Raw genomic sequence first — 22,453 nt, 5'->3', positions numbered from 1 at the left:
ACAAAAATTTGACAAAAAAATCCCACAGAAAAAGGCAATAACTTTGTAATTTGCTAAAAAAAGTGTAGTGATTCATGTACACTGAACTCCTTCTCATTGTGCAGTACCATTGTATAAAGTTTTATTACATTCTATCCGGTAGTTTTCAAGTTATGCTCCGGACAAGAAAAAAGTAACAAAGAGCAGTAACTCTGTAATAAGCTAAAGTAGAGTTATGGTTCTTGAACACTGCACTTCCTCTCATTGTGCTTTACTATTGTATGAAGTTTCATTGAATTCCATCCAGTACTTTTCAAGTTATACTCCGGACAAAAAAAGTAACAAAGAGCAATAACTCAGTAATAAGCAAGAATAGAGTTATGGTTATTGTACACTGCACTTCCTCTCATTATGCTCTATCATTGTATGAAGTTTAATCCAATTCCATCCAGTAGTTTTTAAGTTATGCTCCGGACAAGGAAATTGCAACGGACCGACCGACAAACCAACGGACGGACCGACCGACCGACCGACCACAGGGTGACTCCAATATACACACTTCAAACTTCGTTTGTCGGGGGTATAATAACTGAAGTCCAGCTAGACTCGCTCATCATGTGCTTGTCAGGGGATATCACTGCGTAAAGGAGATTGGCGTAATGGCAGTGATTACTGAATGGCAAAGGTTACTTGGCAAAGGGAAGTAACTGCTATGTGAAGTTTGTTCGAATGCTAGAAGAGTAACGTGCCATGACGCGCCACTTGCGATGGTTTATGAACATTAAATTATGACATTTCAAAAGAGCTCAACTGAATACAGCTATTTCAAAAAGTAAATTTACGAAACGAAATAACACTAACAAGTCTAAAATACCACTACCAGAAGTCGGGCTCGACCGGAATTCCATTATATATATTTGTATTCCTTAAATCAAGAGACATTTCGGAAAGATAATACTTCGATTAATGTTAAATATACACACTGAGAAGTGATCACTGGTAATTTTTATCCTGGTGTACATCGAGTACGGTGTGTACGTTTGTTTTGCCATTCCGGAACCAGCATGATACAAGAACAGAACACGACAGTATCGGTGTAATGGGTTGGGTACGGATAATGAATGATAGAATTACAATTAAAGGGACTGTACTCCGTATGATAAAACAGCGAATAAAAAGAAAATTGTCGAAAACTGACATTCATATATAAACTTGGTATCGATGTGTACAATGCATTGGAACTAACTAACTGAAGTACCACATAGTTTACAATTAATTTATTTTCGCAGTTTTTTCGTATTTTTCCATTAAAAAATATTACTAGGTATGTCTACCTAGTAGAATTAATTCCTTATGCGTGATTGGCTAGTCGATGTTATCACCTGATATGACCATGTTAGGTATATAGCTTCAATATTCCACATGTTTAGAGTAAGCCTTCGTAGCACAGTGGATACAGCACTGGACTGCAATTTTGACGAAACCGGTTCGAACCCGGTCTCCGACTCGATTTATTTTTTTACATTTTGGTATGTTTTTTTTTACAATTATGATATTAATGAGTAAAACATTTTATTAAATAATTGTTCTGAGATTTCTTACAAAAAAAAACTTTTTTTGGTGTCAATCTGGTGTATAGTCCATTTAAATTTAAAATCAGCAGCCAATTGTATAAAACTAGTCAACTCTTTGGCTTTTTCAAAGTCAGCCAAAATGATCATTGAAATGTCAATATTTACCCATTTATCCAATTATTACAACTAACCAATGAAATCATTTACTTTATAGGTGCAAGTTTTGCCAAAGATTAACCTGTAATTAACTTTTTCAATCTTCTATACAATTGGATATCGATTGTTCCAGCAAAGTTGTGATAGGGATCTAAAGTTAGGTTGGTATCAATGGAAAATGAACAAAAACAATGACTTTCACAAGACGTATATTTGATCATCAAATATGTCTATATGTAGAAGAAATAAACCATTAACAAAGACAGGCTAAAATAATATCTATCAACATCAACAATCATTTTCATTGCACTAAAAAGATATATACAGATATTCATAGTATATTACATATTCTACATGTAAAACGAGTATATACATCACAAGATCTATGAATTCATATTATTTCATGGTCATAACATTTCTCCGTGGCTGTTTTTTCTAAATTCATTAAAAAATCTGCAGCATTTGAGATTAACATAATTGTATATAAAACATAGGTCATCATCAAAGACTTTTAAAAAATAGTTGAACTTAAAAAATCAAACAAGGACTCAGCAAAATTTAATGCAATGTAGAATTTGTAATAGACCGCTTAAGCCATGTCAAATTGACTCTAGGCTTAGCGTGATTGGGCGGGTAGGTTTCTGTCTTTCAAAATACATTTAAAAAATACAATTTAAGGAGCAATAGTCCCTGTAAATTATTTTTACTGTGAAAAATTAAATTTCTTGTCAGATATCATATGGACCCCTACAAATTCATATAAATTGATCACTATATTTTATGGTAAATTCTGCTAAGTGCCTGTCTTCTAAGAAAACTAAAAAAATCAAGGCACTTTAGTTTTTTTCCTGCCGATAGGTAGGTTCTTCAGATGAAACCCGCCTCTGAGCATAGAATCAAACTGTTGTGGTCTTTCAAAATACCTACAAAAAAAGATTTTTTTCTTTTCTTTACTTAGCCCAGAACTGTTTGCCTTATAGATAATAGGTATTGGACTGTATAATAATGTATACTCAGAAATTCTAGAAATGAAAGGAAATATCTGCACTCCGTAGGAATCCTATCATAGCATGATATCCCAAATAGAACCACTTAAAATGTTATGCAGTATTAAACCAGAAATACTTTTTTATCAAATAACTGTAATCTTTGTTCACAAATATTAAAATTGGAGAACATAATGCCTTAAGATATGTGAAAGTGTGATCGCTATTTATGTTTTTCATTAACAGTAATGGAACAGGATTATTTACATCAACTATTACATATTTCCCTTTTCAAACAATCTTTAGTAGCAATACAACAAGCAATATAACTATTTTGGCAGAGCAATATAAAAATCCATTTATTCATTAATTGATTTCATTATGTTGTATATATAGCACTTCTTAATATTGAATGTGCTGCGCTTAACATGGAGACATTCGCATCAACACTGTGAGAGCTTAGCGGAGATGGACATACCTGCTATATTTCTATAGAGTTACACCTATTTCCTGCCAAGTGTTTAAATGTCATATAGAGTCGTTCAGTAAAGCAAAAATAATGACTGATTTTTACCAGTCTATTAAACAATTCATAACAATGCATTAACATTTAACATAATACATTTTTCTGTAAATATTACGTCTTTTAACAAATAGTTAATCTATAAACATTTCTGTATAAATATGGAAAAAAATCTATACAAGTATGTTTTAAAAAACATGTCCTTGAAAAAGCGATAGTGATATAAAATGTGATAGTCGGATGAACATTTAAAAATAGAATTTCTTATGTACAAAAACATGAAGGATAATGATGTTAATTACAATGAATCTATTTACATATAATGCCATTTTTTTAATGTTCATATGGTACTGCTACAGAATTATGTAACAAAGGTAAGATTAAACAGGGTACATTTTTTGTATGTTCTGTACCTATTCCATATTTTGTTCATTTTAAGAGTAATCATTTACTTCACATTCAACAAAATAAAACAGTTTTTCATCGCAAATATTCTTCAGAGGTGGATTTAAACCGTTTTAGGGTTATTTGCATCATTTAAGAGTATAAATTCTTTGCACACTATTATTTTGAAATCAATAAAAACAAGGCCGTTTTATTTTATATGTCCCAAATCTAGAACAAGAGCTCATCCGTTGTTCTCAGTCAATAAAGGGGCATAACTTAACAATTATTCAAACCAGAATTACAGAGGTTGTTATACATGTGTGCTTTGTTACCGGAGTTGCTTTACACATGCATTGTTACAGGAGTTGCTTTACACATGCATCTTGTAACGGGAGTTGCTTTACACATGCATTTTGTTACAGGAGTTGCTTTACACATGCATCTTGTAACGGGGGTTGCTTTACACATGCATTTTGTTACGGGAGTTGCTTAACACATGCATCTTGTAACGGGAGTTGCTTTACACATGCATCTTGTTACGGGAGTTGCTTTACACATGCATTTTGTAACGGGAGTTGCTTTACACATGCATCTTGTAACGGGAGTTGCTTTACACATGCATTTTGTAACGGGAGTTGCTTTACACATGCATCTTGTAACGGGAGTTGCTTAACACATGCATTTTGTAACGGGAGTTGCTTTACACATGCATTTTGTAACGGGAGTTGCTTTACACATGCATCTTGTAACGGGAGTTGCTTTACACATGCATTTTGTAACGGGAGTTGCTTTACACATGCATTTTGTAACGGGAGTTGCTTTACACATGCATTTTGTTACGGGAGTTGCTTTACACATGCATTTTGTAACGGGAGTTGCTTTACACATGCATTTTGTTACGGGAGTTGCTTAACACATGCATCTTGTTACGGGAGTTGCTTTACACATGCATCTTGTAACGGGAGTTGCTTTACACATGCATCTTGTTACGGGAGTTGCTTTACACATGCATTTTGTTACGGGAGTTGGAGTTGCTTTACACATGCATTTTGTTACGGGAGTTGCTTTACACATGCATTTTGTTACGGGAGTTGCTTCACACATGCATCTTGTAAGGGGAGTTGCTTTACAAGTGTGTTTTGTTTTTATATAAAGATACATTTGAATATCATGAAAATATTTTGAGTTATCGCCAAGGTTAAAGGTTCTCTTATCCAGGATATAGACAACACCAATGATTCCAAGACTATGACAATACCTCGTCTTTATATCTTGGAAAACAAACGAGATTAAAATATTCCACAATAAACAACATGTATGCCAGAAGAGTACACAAGCACAATATACATGTATATACATTGTACATCAAAATTCACATGATTTCAATTGTAAGATTCAATACAACATTCGATGATAGGGATGTGGTAAATGACAGAAGAAGAAAAATAACAACCTGAATTGTATGAGATCATGTATTAAATGGGAAAAAATATCTCCGAGCAATAAAAATAGTTTTGCCAACAATTTCAGTTAAACCAAAGTTCTGCTATTATAAGTCAATAATTTTTATGTTACTTTTAACGAAATTCATTTTGTCGTTAGCACAAGTTAGGTGGTACAAGTAAGTCAGAACATAACTTTAATAGCACAATAAGAACTTAAAGGCCATCCTATGTCCATAATAATATATTCTACTGCTTATCCAAGATACAGGTCTTTTATGTCTGTACCGGAATTATTGATTTTAAATCGGACATCAGACGGAAACCGTGTTCATGTTCAGAATTAGTAAAAAAATTCAATGGTCTTATGAATTCTTAAAAATGAAGAATTGGATTTTCTGTCATCTTACTTGAAATAACCTCTTAAATGCAATGCACCAGACATTGTAATGTATTAAATATATAATGTCACAAAACTGATGAGCATCCAAAACCTATGATGAATGGTATCAATGTTACTAATAAGCCCATTTTTCAGTTTCATTCATTTCAACAAACTAACATCATCATTTTGGTAAGACCAATTTCATCTTCGCTTACATCTTGGCATTAACATATACTAATTTTTACATTTAAATGGAAACCATTCAAGCTGCTTTGCAACACTCCTTGTATTTTTTAATGCAGTAAAATTATCCTTAAACTGAGTTCTCTTAAGAATCCACCTTAGACTGGTGGCATAATTCTCTTCAGACTTGTTAACAGTAATCTTCTAAGACTGGTAAACAAATTTCTCTATAGACTGGTTAACAGTTTTGCAATTCATTAGAACCTCTCATTTGTCATTCACCGAGTTTATATCACCGAGTTTTGCTGTTCTGTCCATCTCACTGGTATTATTACGCCATTCAGTTAATTTTTATCATTAGACTGGTCGCCATCGCCATTGTTCTGTCCAGCCCCCTCGCGTTGACTGGCTCCAGGAGTGTCAGGTCCGTTGTTCCTATCACCTGGATGACTGAGATTAGCTGCTTCTTGTGCAGCAGACTGGGCCATCATTTTCTGGCGAACCTCCCGAATCTTTAGCTGGAGACATTGCTTGTTTGGGAAGAAATCTTTGTATCTCTCTTGGAAAGCAGTAGTCGCTTGTGCTATAAGGGAAAAGGCTTTTATTAAGAATTATGTTACCCATCAGTCTGAAAGCAATACAGGATAAAAAATTGTTTACCGGGTATATATCTAGCAAAGCTCAGCTGTTTAAGTAGAATAACATCTGAATGTACTAGACGAAGTTTTGTTAACTATAAATTCAACTGCATATCAAAAGGGAGTCTTTAATTAATACTGACCATCATCTTGATGGTTTCCCTTTTAATGCAAAAAAAATTTAAATAGAAATATAATAATCTGTTGTTGTTTTTTTCTATAATGTTATTTGCAAAATTATGTGCCATGCATCTAATAAAAAAGGCTCCAAATGAGGTTTGGAATTAATTCAATGAAAATTGCTCAGAATAATAATTAAACAAAATTATTGAGTATTTTGGTGTAAGTAAAATAAATTTTCTTAAAGAAATAACACAAAATCACTGAGTACCTCTAAATTTTAATCAGTATATGAGTCCCCTAAATATTTCATTTCTTTAAATTTATGAGTAAAATACACAATAACTACCATCATCTAGAGCCCTGATTTAAAATCAACAAAACAATTAAGAGTGGCAAAAAAATAACGAAAATGAACTGAAAAGAGAAACATCTACAGGGATATTTCACACAGACATACCAGAAGGAAAGAGCCCATGTTCTTCAAACAGCTGCATCACCAGGTTACGCCGCTGGTCCAGTATTCTCCGAAGGGAGGAAAACTGGCTCGGGGAACTAGGGGTTTTGGGGGTGCGAGGCGAGTTTAGGTCTCCTTCCCCAAACATTTCAGAATTACTGAGGCCCGCTCCTAATAGAAGGCCTGGAGTGACCGTCATTCCAGGGGTACCTCCAGTAAGGCCAGCACCGCTTGGAAGGCTTGTCCCACTGGGGATTCCTGTACCACTTGGGAGTGCAGTGCCAAGTCCTGTGTGGGAGAAGTTGTGTATAAATTAGATAATGCACTGTATCTTAATCAAAATAGCTGCACAGAATAGCAAGATACCAGTGTACTTATCAAATAAAATGTGTCATTACAAGCAAAAGGTATACCAGAGGAAAATAATTAAAATTGAAATTAATAATCTTTTTAAGTACATGAACAAGTTACACCTACATGTAGGTTCATGAACAAAAAACAATTCTCAATTGATACAAGCATCAATTTTTTTAAATGTTAATATTTGAAAATTACCTGGTCTAGAAATAGCTGCATCAGCTAGCGTGTCGAGACTAAATGTCTTCCCAAAGAACTGGTTATCCTCGAATCTTGCACTGCGGGGTGTTTTTGGGGTGGGTGTGTGAGAGTGCCCATGGGGGGTGGGGGGATGTGAGTGTGTATGGGGGGTGTGTGGATGAGAGTGTGTATGAGGGGTGGGAGGATGTGAGTTGGTCTGTGGGGTAGGGGGATTGTCCGATAACTGGTCTTCTCCACCATCCTGCTTGGCTTAAACATAAAAAATATTGAGTTTAAAAAGAAAAAATTCACATACATTAATTTTTACTAAGATTCAAATATCTATGGAAACATTCCTATTTTCAGAATATAAGAACTGTTGTTTTTTTGGTATTTATTTATATACAATATTTTTTATCAAAATGTGAATTTTGCTCAATACCTTGAGACAAATGAAATTATAGTGACAAAAGTCAGTTTAATTAGAGAATACAAAGGGTGCTTATGCCACAACTGTAACACAACCACATTAATTTTTCCAACCTGCCTTACCTAAAGATGATATTTTGTTGGTCCGTCTCTTCTTATAACTGACAATGAGGCCCCTTGGACTCTGTGGTAGAGGGGTGCTGGAATCTGATGTCTCTGGGTTAAACTGGGGCAGTTTTGAGAATCGCTCTTCAAAGTTCACATCATCTAGCACCCTGTGGGGAAATTGTGTTTAGTAAACAATATAAAAAGATATATAATATTGTAGAAATTGTACCATTTTAACTATAAATGGAGATGAAGGCCATGCCTGGCTGTAATATGCCATGCATTAGTAGCAGAATAGTTACGATTATTACTGGATGTGTTACATAAATAAAAATCTGTCTTTTTTGCTGTTTTATATGAAAGCTATCAATTTGTCCTGGATTGAACTATTCCCTGGTCAGCAGTTTGTACCGTTACCTTTTGGCACTATGACATCACTGTAAGTTCCAAATTATATTAAAAGATGGCATATCATTAACATTTTTTTAATGTTTTTAACACTTTGTTTAGACAAAATTTTGATCAGATAATAGAACAGTTTTTTCATTATTTGTTCATATAAACTTTTGATCAGGTAATAAAACACTCAATTCATGGTTATCGGCCAAGTGTAACAGTTCAGATGTCATCACCGCCACCTCAAGACAACAGTTTTGACTGTTACCAAAATAACCATGATGTCACTGTTACCAAAATAACCAATGTCAATGTATAGTGATAATGTGTAAAAGGTTTCAAAGTAATATTGCTGAAACTTATAAAAGTTTTGGCTATAACATTTTGACCACTAAACTGACTAACTGGCCTTTGTACAGACCAACTGGCCACCACAACTAACCACCAGAATACCGGTACATATACTTAAGTGTTATCAGTGTACTAGATTGGTTACTTAGCATTTTGACAAGTAACAGTATGCATGGTCATCATAATTTCAAAATCAAATTTCAAAAAACTTGAAAATTCTATTTTGAAAAGCAGTACTACAATCAGTGATTTTTTTTGGAATTATTTATACTGCCTGTGCCTTGCAAATTGGGAAAAAAAGTCGACTTTGGGAAAAATACAAAATCAGGCCAAAACAGCTAATATAATGGCAAATATACATGTTTTAACTTTTTAATGCATTCATTATGCTGTGAAAGAGTAAGTCTTGTCAAGATTTTGTTTATATTTCAAGAAATTCATTGCTTTATTATTCATTAAAGTAATCAGCATTTATCAAATTGGGACACAATTATAAAATTTGGCAGTAAATTGCACCAAAAAAATCACTGTCACTATATTTCTATCATTAGATAAATCTATATCTATTTATGCAGTTAAATACCCATTATGCTAAAAAACTTATTTTAAAACAATTCAGCCAATTACTTGTCCATGCCGTCGTCTATATTTTTCTTGAAGAGTGTTTTCCGTGGACTGCTTACACCTGGCGATGGTAGGGGACTGGGTACATTGAGAGACACAGGCGACGGAAGAGGTGGGGGCTTGTGTTTTACACGCTCCCCAGCCTGGAAAACGTAAACAAGCCAATGTCAACACTCATTTGTTTTTCTCAGTTAACCAAGGGAGAGAACTTGAAAACATAACATGGGATATTCCAACTGTTACTGTGTCCTAAACAGAGGACATAACGAAAGGACACTTTTCTAAAGTCCTGGCAATAATTTCTCAAACAAGACCTTTATAACAACTAGTGATGTTCCGATGATGGATTATAATAGAAAATCGATTGGTTGCCCAAGAAGTCGGCGACAATCGATTGTATATGGTCATAATCGATCATCGGTTCAACCAGAGTTGCTTTTCGTCTTCGTTTTCAGCTCGCCAGGGGACATCACTGCGTTAGAGATTCATCCTTTACCTTCCGTTCATTACTGCCTATTTTCTTTTGCTTCAATTATACATATGGAGCTGTTCATTTCTTATTGTTAAACAATATGGCTGACCAAGCCCCAAATCTCGAAGACGAAATATTTCCCTATCCTGGGGGCAAAGCCAGATCGAGAGTATGGACTGACTTTGGCTTCAACAAAAAAAAGCCAGGCCCACCTACCAAAGAAAATCTTGATATGTAACTGATTTAATGCATATGTTTGCATTTGGTGTTGTCAACAAACTACTTGGGTAAACAAGGCATGACAGTTGTACTATATGACAGTCTACAATCCGAGACTAAGACTTTGATGCAACATAAAACTCAGACTGTAGAGTGAAGCAGTTTGATTATTACAGTATTTATTTGGCTCATAGTAATAAAAACAAATACTACAAACATGGTACATTTACATGTATAACATAAGCTTAGTTTAATATGATTATGAGTTATTAACTTGTTGTACAAAATACTACTACATTTAAGGTATAGTCAGAAATGGTCCAACCGATTGTACTATCGATAATCGGTTACTTGAGTGGAACCGATCATCGATAGTAAAGCTGGAACCGATTCCCATCACTAATAACAAGATCAGCACATTATTTTGTTTATATTATTTTTATTATACTTACGAAAATGTTGATTGCCGTGACAAAGAAACCAGCACTATCTCCATACCCCAGCATATATTTTTGTCCACAGAGAAGTAAAACCAATATTATGAGATTAATTTTCCCATGAGGCTAATAATGCATTTCGCATCTAGGTAGTAGGAACTGGTAAATAAAATCATAATTATGGCCTAAGAATCAAATAAAATAAAGAAGAGAACTATTTATATAGTTTGTACCTACAAAAAAACGATGCCAACAGAATAATTAAAACTCACATTATTAGATTGTGACACCAGCATAGGGTCTTTTTCGATCGATGTTTTCAGCCAACAGCCACAATTAATCGACTAACGCCAATAATCGGCCCATCACTACTAATCGCTCCTGGCTAGGAAATCTAAAGACCAAACATTAATTAAAAGAAATCATCAAGAATATGTGCTTACAGATGGGGGTGGAGAGAGCATAAAGCCATCATGTGACTCAGATTCCTCAGGCCCAGTAACGGTGATCTGGGTCACAGAAGTGCTTGTATATTCTGTTGATGTGGGTGCACTCTTATCATCACCGGAGTCTCCCTGTGTGCTGGATTTGCTTGAGTAAACCTGAAAGAAAACATATTGTTAAGGTGTAAGCGACATTTCACATTTGCTGCTGTATTAAACGGTACCAACAACCTTCTTCCTTTCACCTGTCCATTTACAACCATGAAGGGTTTTAGCTAACGGATTATGGAAAAGACTAGTGCTTCGCTTTGTCCTTTTTTGGTGGCACCCTTCTGCTCTCATGGAGACCAGCATGGCCACCCTTCTGTTTTCATTGAATGAGATGCTTAAGACTGTCACACTTTTCTTTTCTTTTGATGATATGATTATACATTCATAAAACTTCACTGGCAGTTGAAAGCTGATATTACTTCAATTCAACACATTTCCTAACATGCTCTGTCCCATTCATAATGTTCAAGTTCATCAAAGTCTGCTACGATAAGCTCTTTTCAACCCAAAAATGGGCTTATTCTTAAAAACTGAGTCCTATGAATAAAAAAATCGTCCATAATTTTAGATGAAACTTCCAAAGGTGTTACTTTAATTGTCACAATTTTAATCATTACTGAAGTTAAATTAATTATTTGACTATTAAAATGTGAAGTTCATAAGAAATAACAGCAAGTTATTTCGCTTTTCCCCCACCGAAAGGCAAAGGGAATTAAGTAATGGGTTGCGTGTCCAGGCAATCCTGTTCGGAACATTACTTCAAAAGTCTTTGAGGCATTTACTTCAAACTTCATATACAGATAGATCTCATTGAGGAAATGTGCATCTCACAGGAACCATTTCTCTGGGTGTAATATTTCCTAGTTATTGCCCTTTGTCAGTTTTCATACTTATCTTTTTACCGGAGCAAAAACTGAAGTCTTTCAGGTATTCACATCAAACTTCATAATTATACAGTACGATCTCACTGAGGATAACTCTGGCTGGAATATTTTTTTAATTATTGAACTTTGTTTATTTTCATACTTATTTCTTGTCCGGAGCATAATTTGAAATGTATTTTGAGGTATTGATTTCAAACTTTTTAGACAGATAGATCTTACTGAAGACAGGTGCAGTGCACAGGAACCATAACTCTGGTGGCAGTATTTTTAAGTTATTTCCCTTTAATATTCATACTTATTTTTTGTCTTTATCATAAAGAAAGTCCTGGGTATAACTTTAAAAGTCTTTAAGGTATTCACTCCTTATTTCAGATACAGATAGATTCCCATAGAGACAAAATGCAGTGAACAGTAACAATAACTCTGGCTGCAGTAAAATAAAGTTATTGTGCTTTGTAAATGTTCATTGGTATCTTTTATCGAAAGGCCAAGTTGATACTGGGGATATGGCAGTCTGTGACTGCTCTTGTTAACATAATAATAGGAAAATAGTGAAAGCTTTTGGTTTTGTTAGTCAAAAACTTTCATATTTTAGAGAAAATTTTCGAAATTAATGGCAATACCTGAGTAACATGTCTTATATAACAATACTGTTTACATTAGACACAAGTCAAACACCAAGTTTACCTCACGTCTCTTGTATATTGTCTGCATTCAAGTTTCAATTTGACATTTTAATTAATATCTAAAAAATAAACAAAATTTTAAACACACACTTTCATGTTAAAAAATTGTAAACATTGCTTTATTTGATCATTCAAGTTTCAAAACCAACAAATTGCATGTTAGGAAATGATGTTTTATGAATACCAGATGGTTCTTGACAAATAATGATAATATTTTATCTTCTTTATTGCTATAAAATGTATTTCAATTTACACAAAATGTACCTTTCTGTCTCTTTTGAATGATTTAATGCCATTTTCAGCAATAAAATCCTTGTATCGTTGCCCTCTGCCTGGCCTCTGGGATCCTCTGCCTGCCCCTTCTTGGGCCTCATGTTGTGACATTTCCTGCTCTTCTGACCTTTGATCTTCAGCGGTTTCTGAAAGTTGTTTTCCAATTGACTGAGGTGCAGGTGAGAGAACCAATGGGGAAGGCCGTTGTGGCCTGTGGTCCAATCCCTGCTCTCTCATTGATCGAGAAGGAGAAGTTCTTGCAGGAGAAAGCAGAGAAGCAGGAGAAGCCATTTGATTGGTCATTCCAGTTGCTAAAGCAAAAATAATAGTTGTATATAGAAATGGAAAGCAAGAAAGAAATAGTAAACAATCGACCAAGCTTTTTGTTTTCATTACTGAGCAAAACAAGACATTGATTACAGCAACAGATGTGAGCAATTGTCACTTGTCACATGTGGAGTAAGTTCCATGCAATATCTTGAATACTTTTTAAACTGATATACTAACAAGAGCTATCACAGCATGTGGTGAATGCCGCCAAATGTGACATTGACCTATGAACAAGGTCAGTACATGAAAAAGTTAAATCCCAGACCACCTATACTCTATGTCCTTATGTGCAGCATTCCATTATGAACAAACACTATGTGTCCTTGACTCTAAAGGAAGAAACACATGTGGCAAGTTATTTTCAAATCTGTCCATACAAGAGAAAGAAATTGAGCCGGATACACGGACGGACGGACAGACAGTGCAATTTCAATATGGCCATGACAATACAACAATATTTTTTTAGAAAAAGAGAATATATTTCAACATACGTTGTATGGTACGATTCTGCATGCTCTCTGTGCCAACAGGAATACTAGCAATGGCAGCCTTGACCTTCTGTGGTTTAGGCTGAAGGTTAGGACTTGTAATGTACCCAATATCACCCTTCATGTCTGATGCCATTGTCACGTAGCTCTGGTTCTTTAGGTTCATAACTCCTGCAATAGAAGTGCGGGCTTTGTTTCCTTTTGGCTATATACCATTATAATATATTTATTTCTAGACAAGTACTATTTACCTCCAGTTGTGCCTGTGCTAAAAATCACTCATTTTGATGGATACATTTGTATCTGGTATGGTCCATTAATTTTGTATCTGGTGTATTGTATGATAAATTTCTTCTTTTTTTTCAAACTGGCAGGTGTACAGTTTTTATGTTAAGATTTAGTCAATACTGCATGTAGCACTTAACCTGGCTTCAACCCTGGATTTAGTCGATACTGCATGTAGCACTTACCCTGGTATCGACACTGGATCTAACACGTACCCTGGTATCGACCCTGTATCTAGCAATTACCCTGGTATTGACTCTGTATGTAGTATCTACTCTTATATCAAAACTGCATCAAGCACTTACCCTGGTAGTACATCTGCTGATGTTGGCTCTGTGGTGGGCTGGCCCCCGTCTTGCTGACCAGTGTGGCAGGTTTGGGGGCAATCTGGGGCTGGGTGGAGGGGCTGACCCCTACAGACCCAGCTGAAGTTGGGCGGGATGGGCTTGGCTGAATCAGGACTTGCTGGACAGACCCAGATTGACCTGAAAAATAGAATACTGGTATTACATCTACCGTAAAATTCCTTTCAATCCATTTTCTTTTAAAAACATGATATTTGTAGAACAGATGTGGTTTCCATTGTGCATATAATATTGTCTTATATATCCTTTTGGCTTATTAAGTAACGACTAAAATGATTTATTTTCCTCTCCTCAAATCTGGAGTTATCTTAGCCGGAAAAGCCTATAATTTAGTAAAGCTCAATTTTTTTTCTTTAAATAAAAAGGTGTCAATTTATTAAGTCTTCTTTCGTGCTTTTCGATGAAATATGGTCAGTGAAAATATCAGTGAAATAACAACAGTGAAAATATCAACTTTAAGAACTATTTTAAAAACATGGGGTATTCACTTCCCCTTGATCAATACTACATTCATCACTTTTGAACCAGTAAATGTCTCATAAAATATTAATTTGATGTAAAAATAAGGATGCATACGGTATGTTTAAAACTGAATGTTTGAGCATTTGCTTTCGTTCAAAACAAATTATAGACAAAAACAACTGCTGGAACATAAATTCAATGTTATATTGTCTTTTAAATATCAATCTTAACTGCATGACTCTGCAGTACAAACTTCCCGAAAAAAATCACAATAAACCGATTTATTTTTCACTCCAACCACCTAAATATATGCCAACAACCAAGCATGGGCTTTACTCTTAATCTGGAAAACAAACTGTCCTTTAGCAAATCATACTAATATCTGACAGTGAGGGGTGATTGAATACCCATGTATCATGAAGCAAACACTAAAACTTTTCCAATCCAATTTGAATTCACATTTATTCTCCTTCCGCAATCATCCTTTCAAATTTCATTCAATAAATGGTGACTAGTATCATTTTGGTCTTGTATTCACGCACTGTTCAAATATTTTCATGCATTAACTGTTATTATTTGAAACAAAGATACATAAATAAAAGTTCAATGATGAATGTTCATAAACTGTTTGCACTAAAATAACAGATATTTGGTGTAATTCTAATCATATTAAGGTGTACCATCTTATCAGATATTTGGTGTAATTCTAATCATATTAAGGTGTACCATCTTATCAGATATTTGGTGCAATTCTAATCATATTAAGGTGTACCATCTTATCAGATATTTGGTGTAATTCTAATCATGTTAATTGCCTTACCCTGAACAGAGCCAACATATTGGATGTAGGCCGGTGCCGGGGATGAAGCTCCCCTTAAACCAGGGGAGGCCATGGCTCCACTTGTAGGTTGAACATATGCCAGTCTGCATCAAAACAAATGAGGCTTTAATATCACCGCTAGTACCTAACCAACACACATACCACAGTTTCAGAGCATACTCAACAACACTGGCAATACAAATAGGATGCTCACAATATAAAACAGACATTGTTTTCATGTATTGAGGTATGTCTAGGGTAAAAGCTTTCAATATCAAACTTTATCAATTTTCAAAAAAATGCCACACATAATGAGCTATATATAATATATATCAATTTATTTTTGTAAAATTGCATTTTTGGCTAACAGTAAGGACACATTTTTTTGCCATTAATATTTTACATAAATCATTTGTTTTTTAAAGCTGCAATCTCACTGATTGAACGTTTTGACAACTCTTATTTTTTGTCTTAGAACGAGCAGTTTTTGGCGTACTGGTAAATATCAGAAAAAACAGTGATAAAAGACTGATGACAAAAGATCAGATCAAAGATTTTCATATTTCCTCTCCAAAAATTTATGTTTTATGCCTTTTTCTTAAACCGTTAGTGTTAGTAACGGTTTAAGCCATAAAACATAAAATATTAAATGGAAATATGAAAATCTGTGATCTGATCTTCTGCCAACGGTCTTTCATCACTGGTTTGCAGATATTCAGCAAAAATTTGCTAATTCCAAGACAAAAAATAAAAAAGTTGGAAAAACGGTAAATCTTTGAGAGTGCAGCTTTAAGACACAACTTTCTACACCCATACCATTGTGTTATTTCAGAGCTTTTTGACACAATAACAAAGTGAACAATTGGATATACACTAAATAATTCCTTCTTACTGCACATGAAATAGAGGCAATAGGATTTTTTCTTATAAAAAATTGCAATAAAAAAACCCTTATCATATCACAAATAAAAACGTAGCTAACATTTATGTCATAAGAACTAAAGAAGTTACTCAGTTTGTAAAAAAATCTAAATAATAATTATGTTAAAACATACTTTTGAGTTGACGGAAGAATCACACGCTGCTGATGCTGATTAACTTGAACATGATGCGCTTGACCATAGGGAGCAGGACTGTCCAGAGCATGCTGTAAAGCCTGTGCCCCACCATGCTGAAGAGGCTGCACACCACTATGCTGGAGGGGTTGCACACTACCGTGGTGCTGGATGGGCTGTTGAAGGGCTTGCTGGATTGATTGAAGATGCTGCTGAGGCTGAATAGCTTGTACCTGCTGGACCGTCGGTAACTGGTGCTAAAGTAGGATTTGACAAACCAAAATATAAATAAAATTGCAAGAACACAAACCTTCTAAAAATTACAGTACACTCCTATTATTTTGAAATATACCGTATTATATCATGCATAGGACACACTTTTTTACCTCCAATTCTCGTCTTAAAAGGTGCCTGCGTTCATTCTATGCTATTAGAATTGCATCTGTTTTTTTCCAAGTCCATTTCAGGTCGAAAATATCAGACCGGGGAAGAACGCGGTAATAGTAAGTATCTGTACTGCGTCACCAGAGAGAACAACTGACATAGGTAAAATCACGCAAGTTAACACACGCAGAAATATATTGAATGTTTACTTTAAAATGATTTATTGAGAAATAAATTGAAAACAAACATACGAGTGTTTACTTTTTTACAAAAGGGACGCTACTCACAAAAACTCGATGTGAGTCAGCACTTTAACAGGATTGAGTTATAACGGCAAAGGAAAATCGGGAAAGGAGGTAAATATCAATTAATCGTTGTTCATGATTTTAATGTTTCGATATTTTACAAAACATTTTGTTGTATGTTACTGTTTTAAAAAATTAATAAAGGAATGTGCATAACGCAAAGTAGCATTATTGTCCCTATCAAATCTTTTCAAATGTGCGAAGGTGTGAAAAACACCCGCTGTCTGTCATTAGAAAAACATCAATAGAACAAACTATTGCGATGCTAATACCGTATGGTTGTTTGTTCGCACTTTATCCGTCGTGCCTTCCGCTGGCAAGGATAATTACCGACACGCATTAATTATGCCTGACAAGCGTTTCGGGACTATTACGGCATTTGTATAAGTCTTATAATATGCGTGAATGTTCTCAAAATGTCAAGACTTATATCATTGTTGTGTACACTAAATTACCGAAATACGACGATAATTATCGAAATACACAAGACAGTTATCAAAATATGCCTTATATACATTTTTTTTTTACTTCAATATAATTATGTTATAAATACTTTATAACCTCATTTTTTCAGCTCCGATTTTGACATTTTTCCGCTGCGTCCTATCTTATATATTAAGGGGTTTAACCCGTTTTTTCAACTATTTTTTGGCCTGCGTCCTATGCTAGCGTCCTATACATGATAAAATACGGTAATGAAATACTCGCAAGAAGAACTTTTTCAGCGAAAGAACACATTCCTTTAAAGAAAAGTGTATAAAAAAGGAATTTGAACAAAGGAGAATTTCGGAGAAATAAGTTCATCTCCATTCAATGTACAGGATATTCGCCAGACTTGAAAATTAATTATTTGAACTATGTGTTAATACCTTATATACCTAAATTGACAAATAATTAAAATGAAATTGGTCTTGCCTGCAATTGAGAACTCTGTCTGGAGACGATCCCTTGACTGATGGATGCCGGTTGTATCTGCAGTTGCTGATGAGAGGTTGCCAAGAGACCAGGCGACTGGTTAACCAAATATTGGGCGACTGTCTGCTTGTTGTTAGGCATGTTTTGACTGATAACTTGAATCGTCTGTGGTGTTGTGTTCAGCTGTGGCGATGCCGCAGGGGATGGCTGTTGCTTAATGGGACTTGGCACAACCTTGAAGCCAGATGGCAATTGCATTTTCCCAGTTTGGACCTGTTGAGGTGAAACTTGCAATTGTTGAACTTGCCCCATTGAATGTGCAGGAGAATTTGACTGGTTCCCAGTAAACGTGAGCTGAATACTGCCCTGAGGAAGCTGGGAACCAGGCAACGCCATTTGGATCACATGGTTCTGAATTTTCGTTCCCGGCTGTGGCGACTGCATTCTTATTGATGGCAGAATGTACTGGACATGGGTCGGCTGTATTGACTGATTAAAATTATGATTGACTGTCTGCCCAGGTGATGGGGAATTCAGGGCAGGTTGCAAAACTTGATTGCCTTGTCCAGGTTTGATTATCAAATTTGTTAGCATTGTAGGTGGTGCCATTGAATAAGTAGGTGTGGCTTGACCAGAAGACTGCATGGAAGTGACCATATTGTGTAAGGAAGTATTTATATATTGGTTGTTTCCTGTGACAGCAAGAACTGTCGGTTTGGAAACAGTCGGGGATGCCAAGGGCTGGGAACCAATTATCATGCCATATTGTGAAGCAGGAATTCCTTGTAGAACTATTGTACCTCCGACGTTCTTCAAACCAGCTGAAGAGGAATTGGGAAGGATAGCTTGTGCTTGTTGAACATTTGTAGTTGCAGTTGAGGTACTGAAATGGCCAAAAGATGTATGTTGTTGTAAAGTTGGAGTAAGGCCTGCAGCTGATATTGGTTTTTCTGTCGTAGAATATGTTGGAATTAAGCTGTTTCGACTAAAGATCTGCTGTTGCTGCTGCTGCAGTTGTTGTTGCTGCTGCTGCTGATGTTGCTGCTGCTGTTGTTGCTGCTGTTGTTGCTGCTGCTGCTGATGTTGGTGCTGTTGATGATGCTGTTGTTGTTGCTGCTGTTGTTGGTGTGCAGCAAATTGTTGATGTTGTGATCCAACAAACTGAAAGTTTGATGTGGCCACTGGTCTAGTATTTTGAGTCCCAATTTGAAGCGTTTGTTGTAGAATAGATGGCGTAGACTTTATGGTATTCAATTGTTGTTGAGGAGTTGCTTGCTGTTTGAATGCAGGTTTTTGAGAGAACTTTCCCATTATAGCTCCTTGTCCATTCCCAAATGCAGTTTCTGTGTTTGATGACATAATTATCTTTTGATCACTATCTGTCGCCATTGTAATTTTGTGAAGCTTCATCGGATGAGCTATGGCACGAGTTGAGGATACGCTCTCTCCCCGTTGATTTCCAAACAAGTGCTGTTCTATGTAGCTTGACCGTAAATCTTGTACGCTCCCCGTCGACAAGCCTCTACCTTGTTTAGCTTTGGCTTTAAACACTGCCCCAGTGGGCTGGAAGTTTGAACCATTACTGGATGGGCGTGGAATTGACCTGTCGCTCAAAGTTGTCTGACCAGCAGACACACCCACTGGGCTGTTAGGCCCCGCCTTTCCTGAGCCTGGAACATGCTTAATCGGCTTGGGTCGATAGGTTATATCAGATGAGCCAATCGGTTTCATAACTGGGGAGAATCGTTGTTGTGGAAATACCTTGTTTTCAATCATGTCATCTTCTGGCGTACTGTCTGTCTCGCTGTCACTCACATGTTCGCGGCAGTTCAGATCTATGCCGTCTGCATCAGAAGTTTTGTCTGTAAATGCAAAGGACAGTTCCTATACTAATGTAATAAAAACTTTCTTAATTTTCAAAGTTGATTGTCTAAACAATACTTTTCTTGTAATATTCAAATTCTGTGAGGATGGTCTATAAAATGTATTTATTTTTATATATTTATAAATGACACCACATAGGGTGAACCTATTATATATGCAAATAAAATAGGACAAACCTATGTGTCATTTATTTTTTATTGTTTATTTATACACAGGCACATATTCACCTTTTGATATATATAAAAGCAATTGAATCTCCAAATACTTCTTACTTAACAGATATTTAATTGCTTAAAATACTACTGATAATGTCACCTACCGTTATCCTGAGATTTAATGTTCTCACAGATGACCATTTTTTCATCGTCACTGCTTCCCTCATCCTGTCCGCCATCTTGGATTTGGTGCGGGGTAGTTGCAATGCTAACAGAGGGTTTCCCAGAATTCTTCTCTCCACTTCCTATTCTCTCCCTAGCTAAGCTCTCCTGCAATGAAAGAAAACAAGCTCATTCAATAGAATCAGTTTGCATCCTTCAAATGTTTATCTAACAGCATGTTTACGGCATTGAACTATGCTTAATCATTGCATGTTTAAAATCGAAAGTTTGTCCTCAATGATATTGGTGTTGTATACCCTTGTAGTAGTACATTTGAGAAGCAACATATATTATAAGTGATCATGTTCATGCCTCTGACAATGGGATTGCCAGATGGATTCACTCTTGATCATTTAGAACAGCTAACCAAATATACATTAAAATTATTACACCCGCCAGATTTCATTTTACTGTTATTACCAAGGGTTTTTATTTAGAAGCTCGTGTATGCACGCTTGCTACTAGAGAATGTTTTTGCACGCAACATAATGTAAGTTAGCATATAGTTTTGGTCTTCTAAACGGTACAACATGTATATACATGATCACATTGCATAAACATTTAAGTTGGCGCCTGGCTGTGCCAGCATATTGTTAGCTGGAGTACTGTTAACAAATGGCAGTCAACACGAAACGAAACGTGAAACGAGCTTATTATGCATATATTTTGCAAGATTCGAGTCAATATAAGCATGGAGTCAATATAAGCTTCCAGTTAAGATGAGCATTGTTCGGGGGTCATGATAACAAACAGTCTCAAGTGTAAGTTCAGACTCAATTGGTAATACTGCATACCTTCTGTCACAGGGCTTTCGCGAGGGGGCGACTTGGGCGAAGTGGTCGCCTTAAATTCCCAGACTTCGCCCATTTGTATCATCAAAGCGACATTGACATCGCCGAAAAAAATAGCACATTGTAAATCTGTCAATCAGCAGTCTTTGGCCACTGTCACTAGTCAAAACACCGCAATTAGCCATTCATAAAATTAGGTAATCTCCTAATCCGATAATTGGGCCGTGTCATCCAATTACCAAAACATCGCCAGTAGGCGGAGCTATTGATGGTCAACCAATCAGAATGTACATTGAGAAGTCCCTGATCAAATGAAATAAGTTTGTTTTAATCAGATTGAAAAGGCGACATAATTATGAAAAATCTTGTTAAGCATTAAAGAAGTTAAAAAGTAATTGATATATGTATTGAACAAACAATGCCAGACATTTTAAACATTGTTGCTTTTAAACCAGACGGTCATAACCATCTCGGGCCATCGGCAAGGTGGCGCTAAGAAAATCAATAACATGACGTATCAACAAATATTAGATTGGTTTAAGTGAACTGTTCATGATAAAAAATGATTTGTAAACACAAAAATATCTTCTTTTTTTGCTTTATGTAGTGTTTACTTACAGTATTTTTCTCCTGTTGATGACTTTAAAATCGGCGAGATCGCCATTTTGTCAGAACATTTTTCCGAGTTATATTTTTCAACCTCCCATTGTGTATTGCTTAAAATTTCATCAAAAACAGTGATTTAAATGTCATTTGGTTCTTAAATGTCAGCATTTTGAAAATTATTTAGCCAGAGACAAGCATATAACAGCATAGCTGAATGTGACATTCGTACCCATCCCGAACGTACCAAAATAAGATTCGTCCCCCTACTATATTGACAGTTCATTTATAAGGTCATTTTGATTGTGCTTTCTGTATCTGAGTCTTGACGGGGTCTTGAGACTGTTTGTAATCATGGCCACAGATGCAAGAAAAATTCCAACAAAATACGTGATGAGCCCATACTAACTTGTGCATGCATATCAGCAGGGCTTCTAAAAACCGGCAATTTGCCGGTCTGGACCGATTTTGACCAAGCCAGACCGATTTCAGTTTCAAAAAGTGTCCAGACCGATTGCCGCCAGGTCCGGACCGATTGAGGTTCCAAAGTTTTAGAAGCCCTGCATATCAGATTCTACAAGGACTTTGGCTCCGGCATATCAACGATCGTATACACCTTTTCAAATCAATATGTCTGTGTAGTTGACTG

General features: G+C 35.7%; 1 protein-coding gene across 1 annotated transcript in view; it reads right to left on the bottom strand.

The window, feature by feature from the left end:
* Positions 1-1,900: 1,900 nt before the first annotated feature.
* LOC128234227 (protein capicua homolog) overlaps positions 1,901-22,453 on the bottom strand; it is a 37,439-nt gene continuing 16,886 nt past the window's right edge. The window contains 13 exon segments of the mRNA XM_052948326.1: positions 1,901-6,198; positions 6,834-7,118; positions 7,386-7,637; positions 7,920-8,071; positions 9,279-9,418; positions 10,847-11,005; positions 12,732-13,051; positions 13,562-13,729; positions 14,149-14,328; positions 15,491-15,594; positions 16,546-16,802; positions 18,150-20,011; positions 20,353-20,518. Of these exon segments, the coding sequence (XP_052804286.1) occupies positions 5,960-6,198; positions 6,834-7,118; positions 7,386-7,637; positions 7,920-8,071; positions 9,279-9,418; positions 10,847-11,005; positions 12,732-13,051; positions 13,562-13,729; positions 14,149-14,328; positions 15,491-15,594; positions 16,546-16,802; positions 18,150-20,011; positions 20,353-20,518 (4,284 nt within the window). The 3' untranslated portion in view covers positions 1,901-5,959.

Source organism: Mya arenaria, chromosome 5 (genome assembly GCF_026914265.1).
Source record: "Mya arenaria isolate MELC-2E11 chromosome 5, ASM2691426v1".
In the NCBI taxonomy this organism is placed as follows: domain Eukaryota; kingdom Metazoa; phylum Mollusca; class Bivalvia; order Myida; family Myidae; genus Mya; species Mya arenaria.
This window is presented reverse-complemented; position numbering and strand designations above follow the sequence as displayed.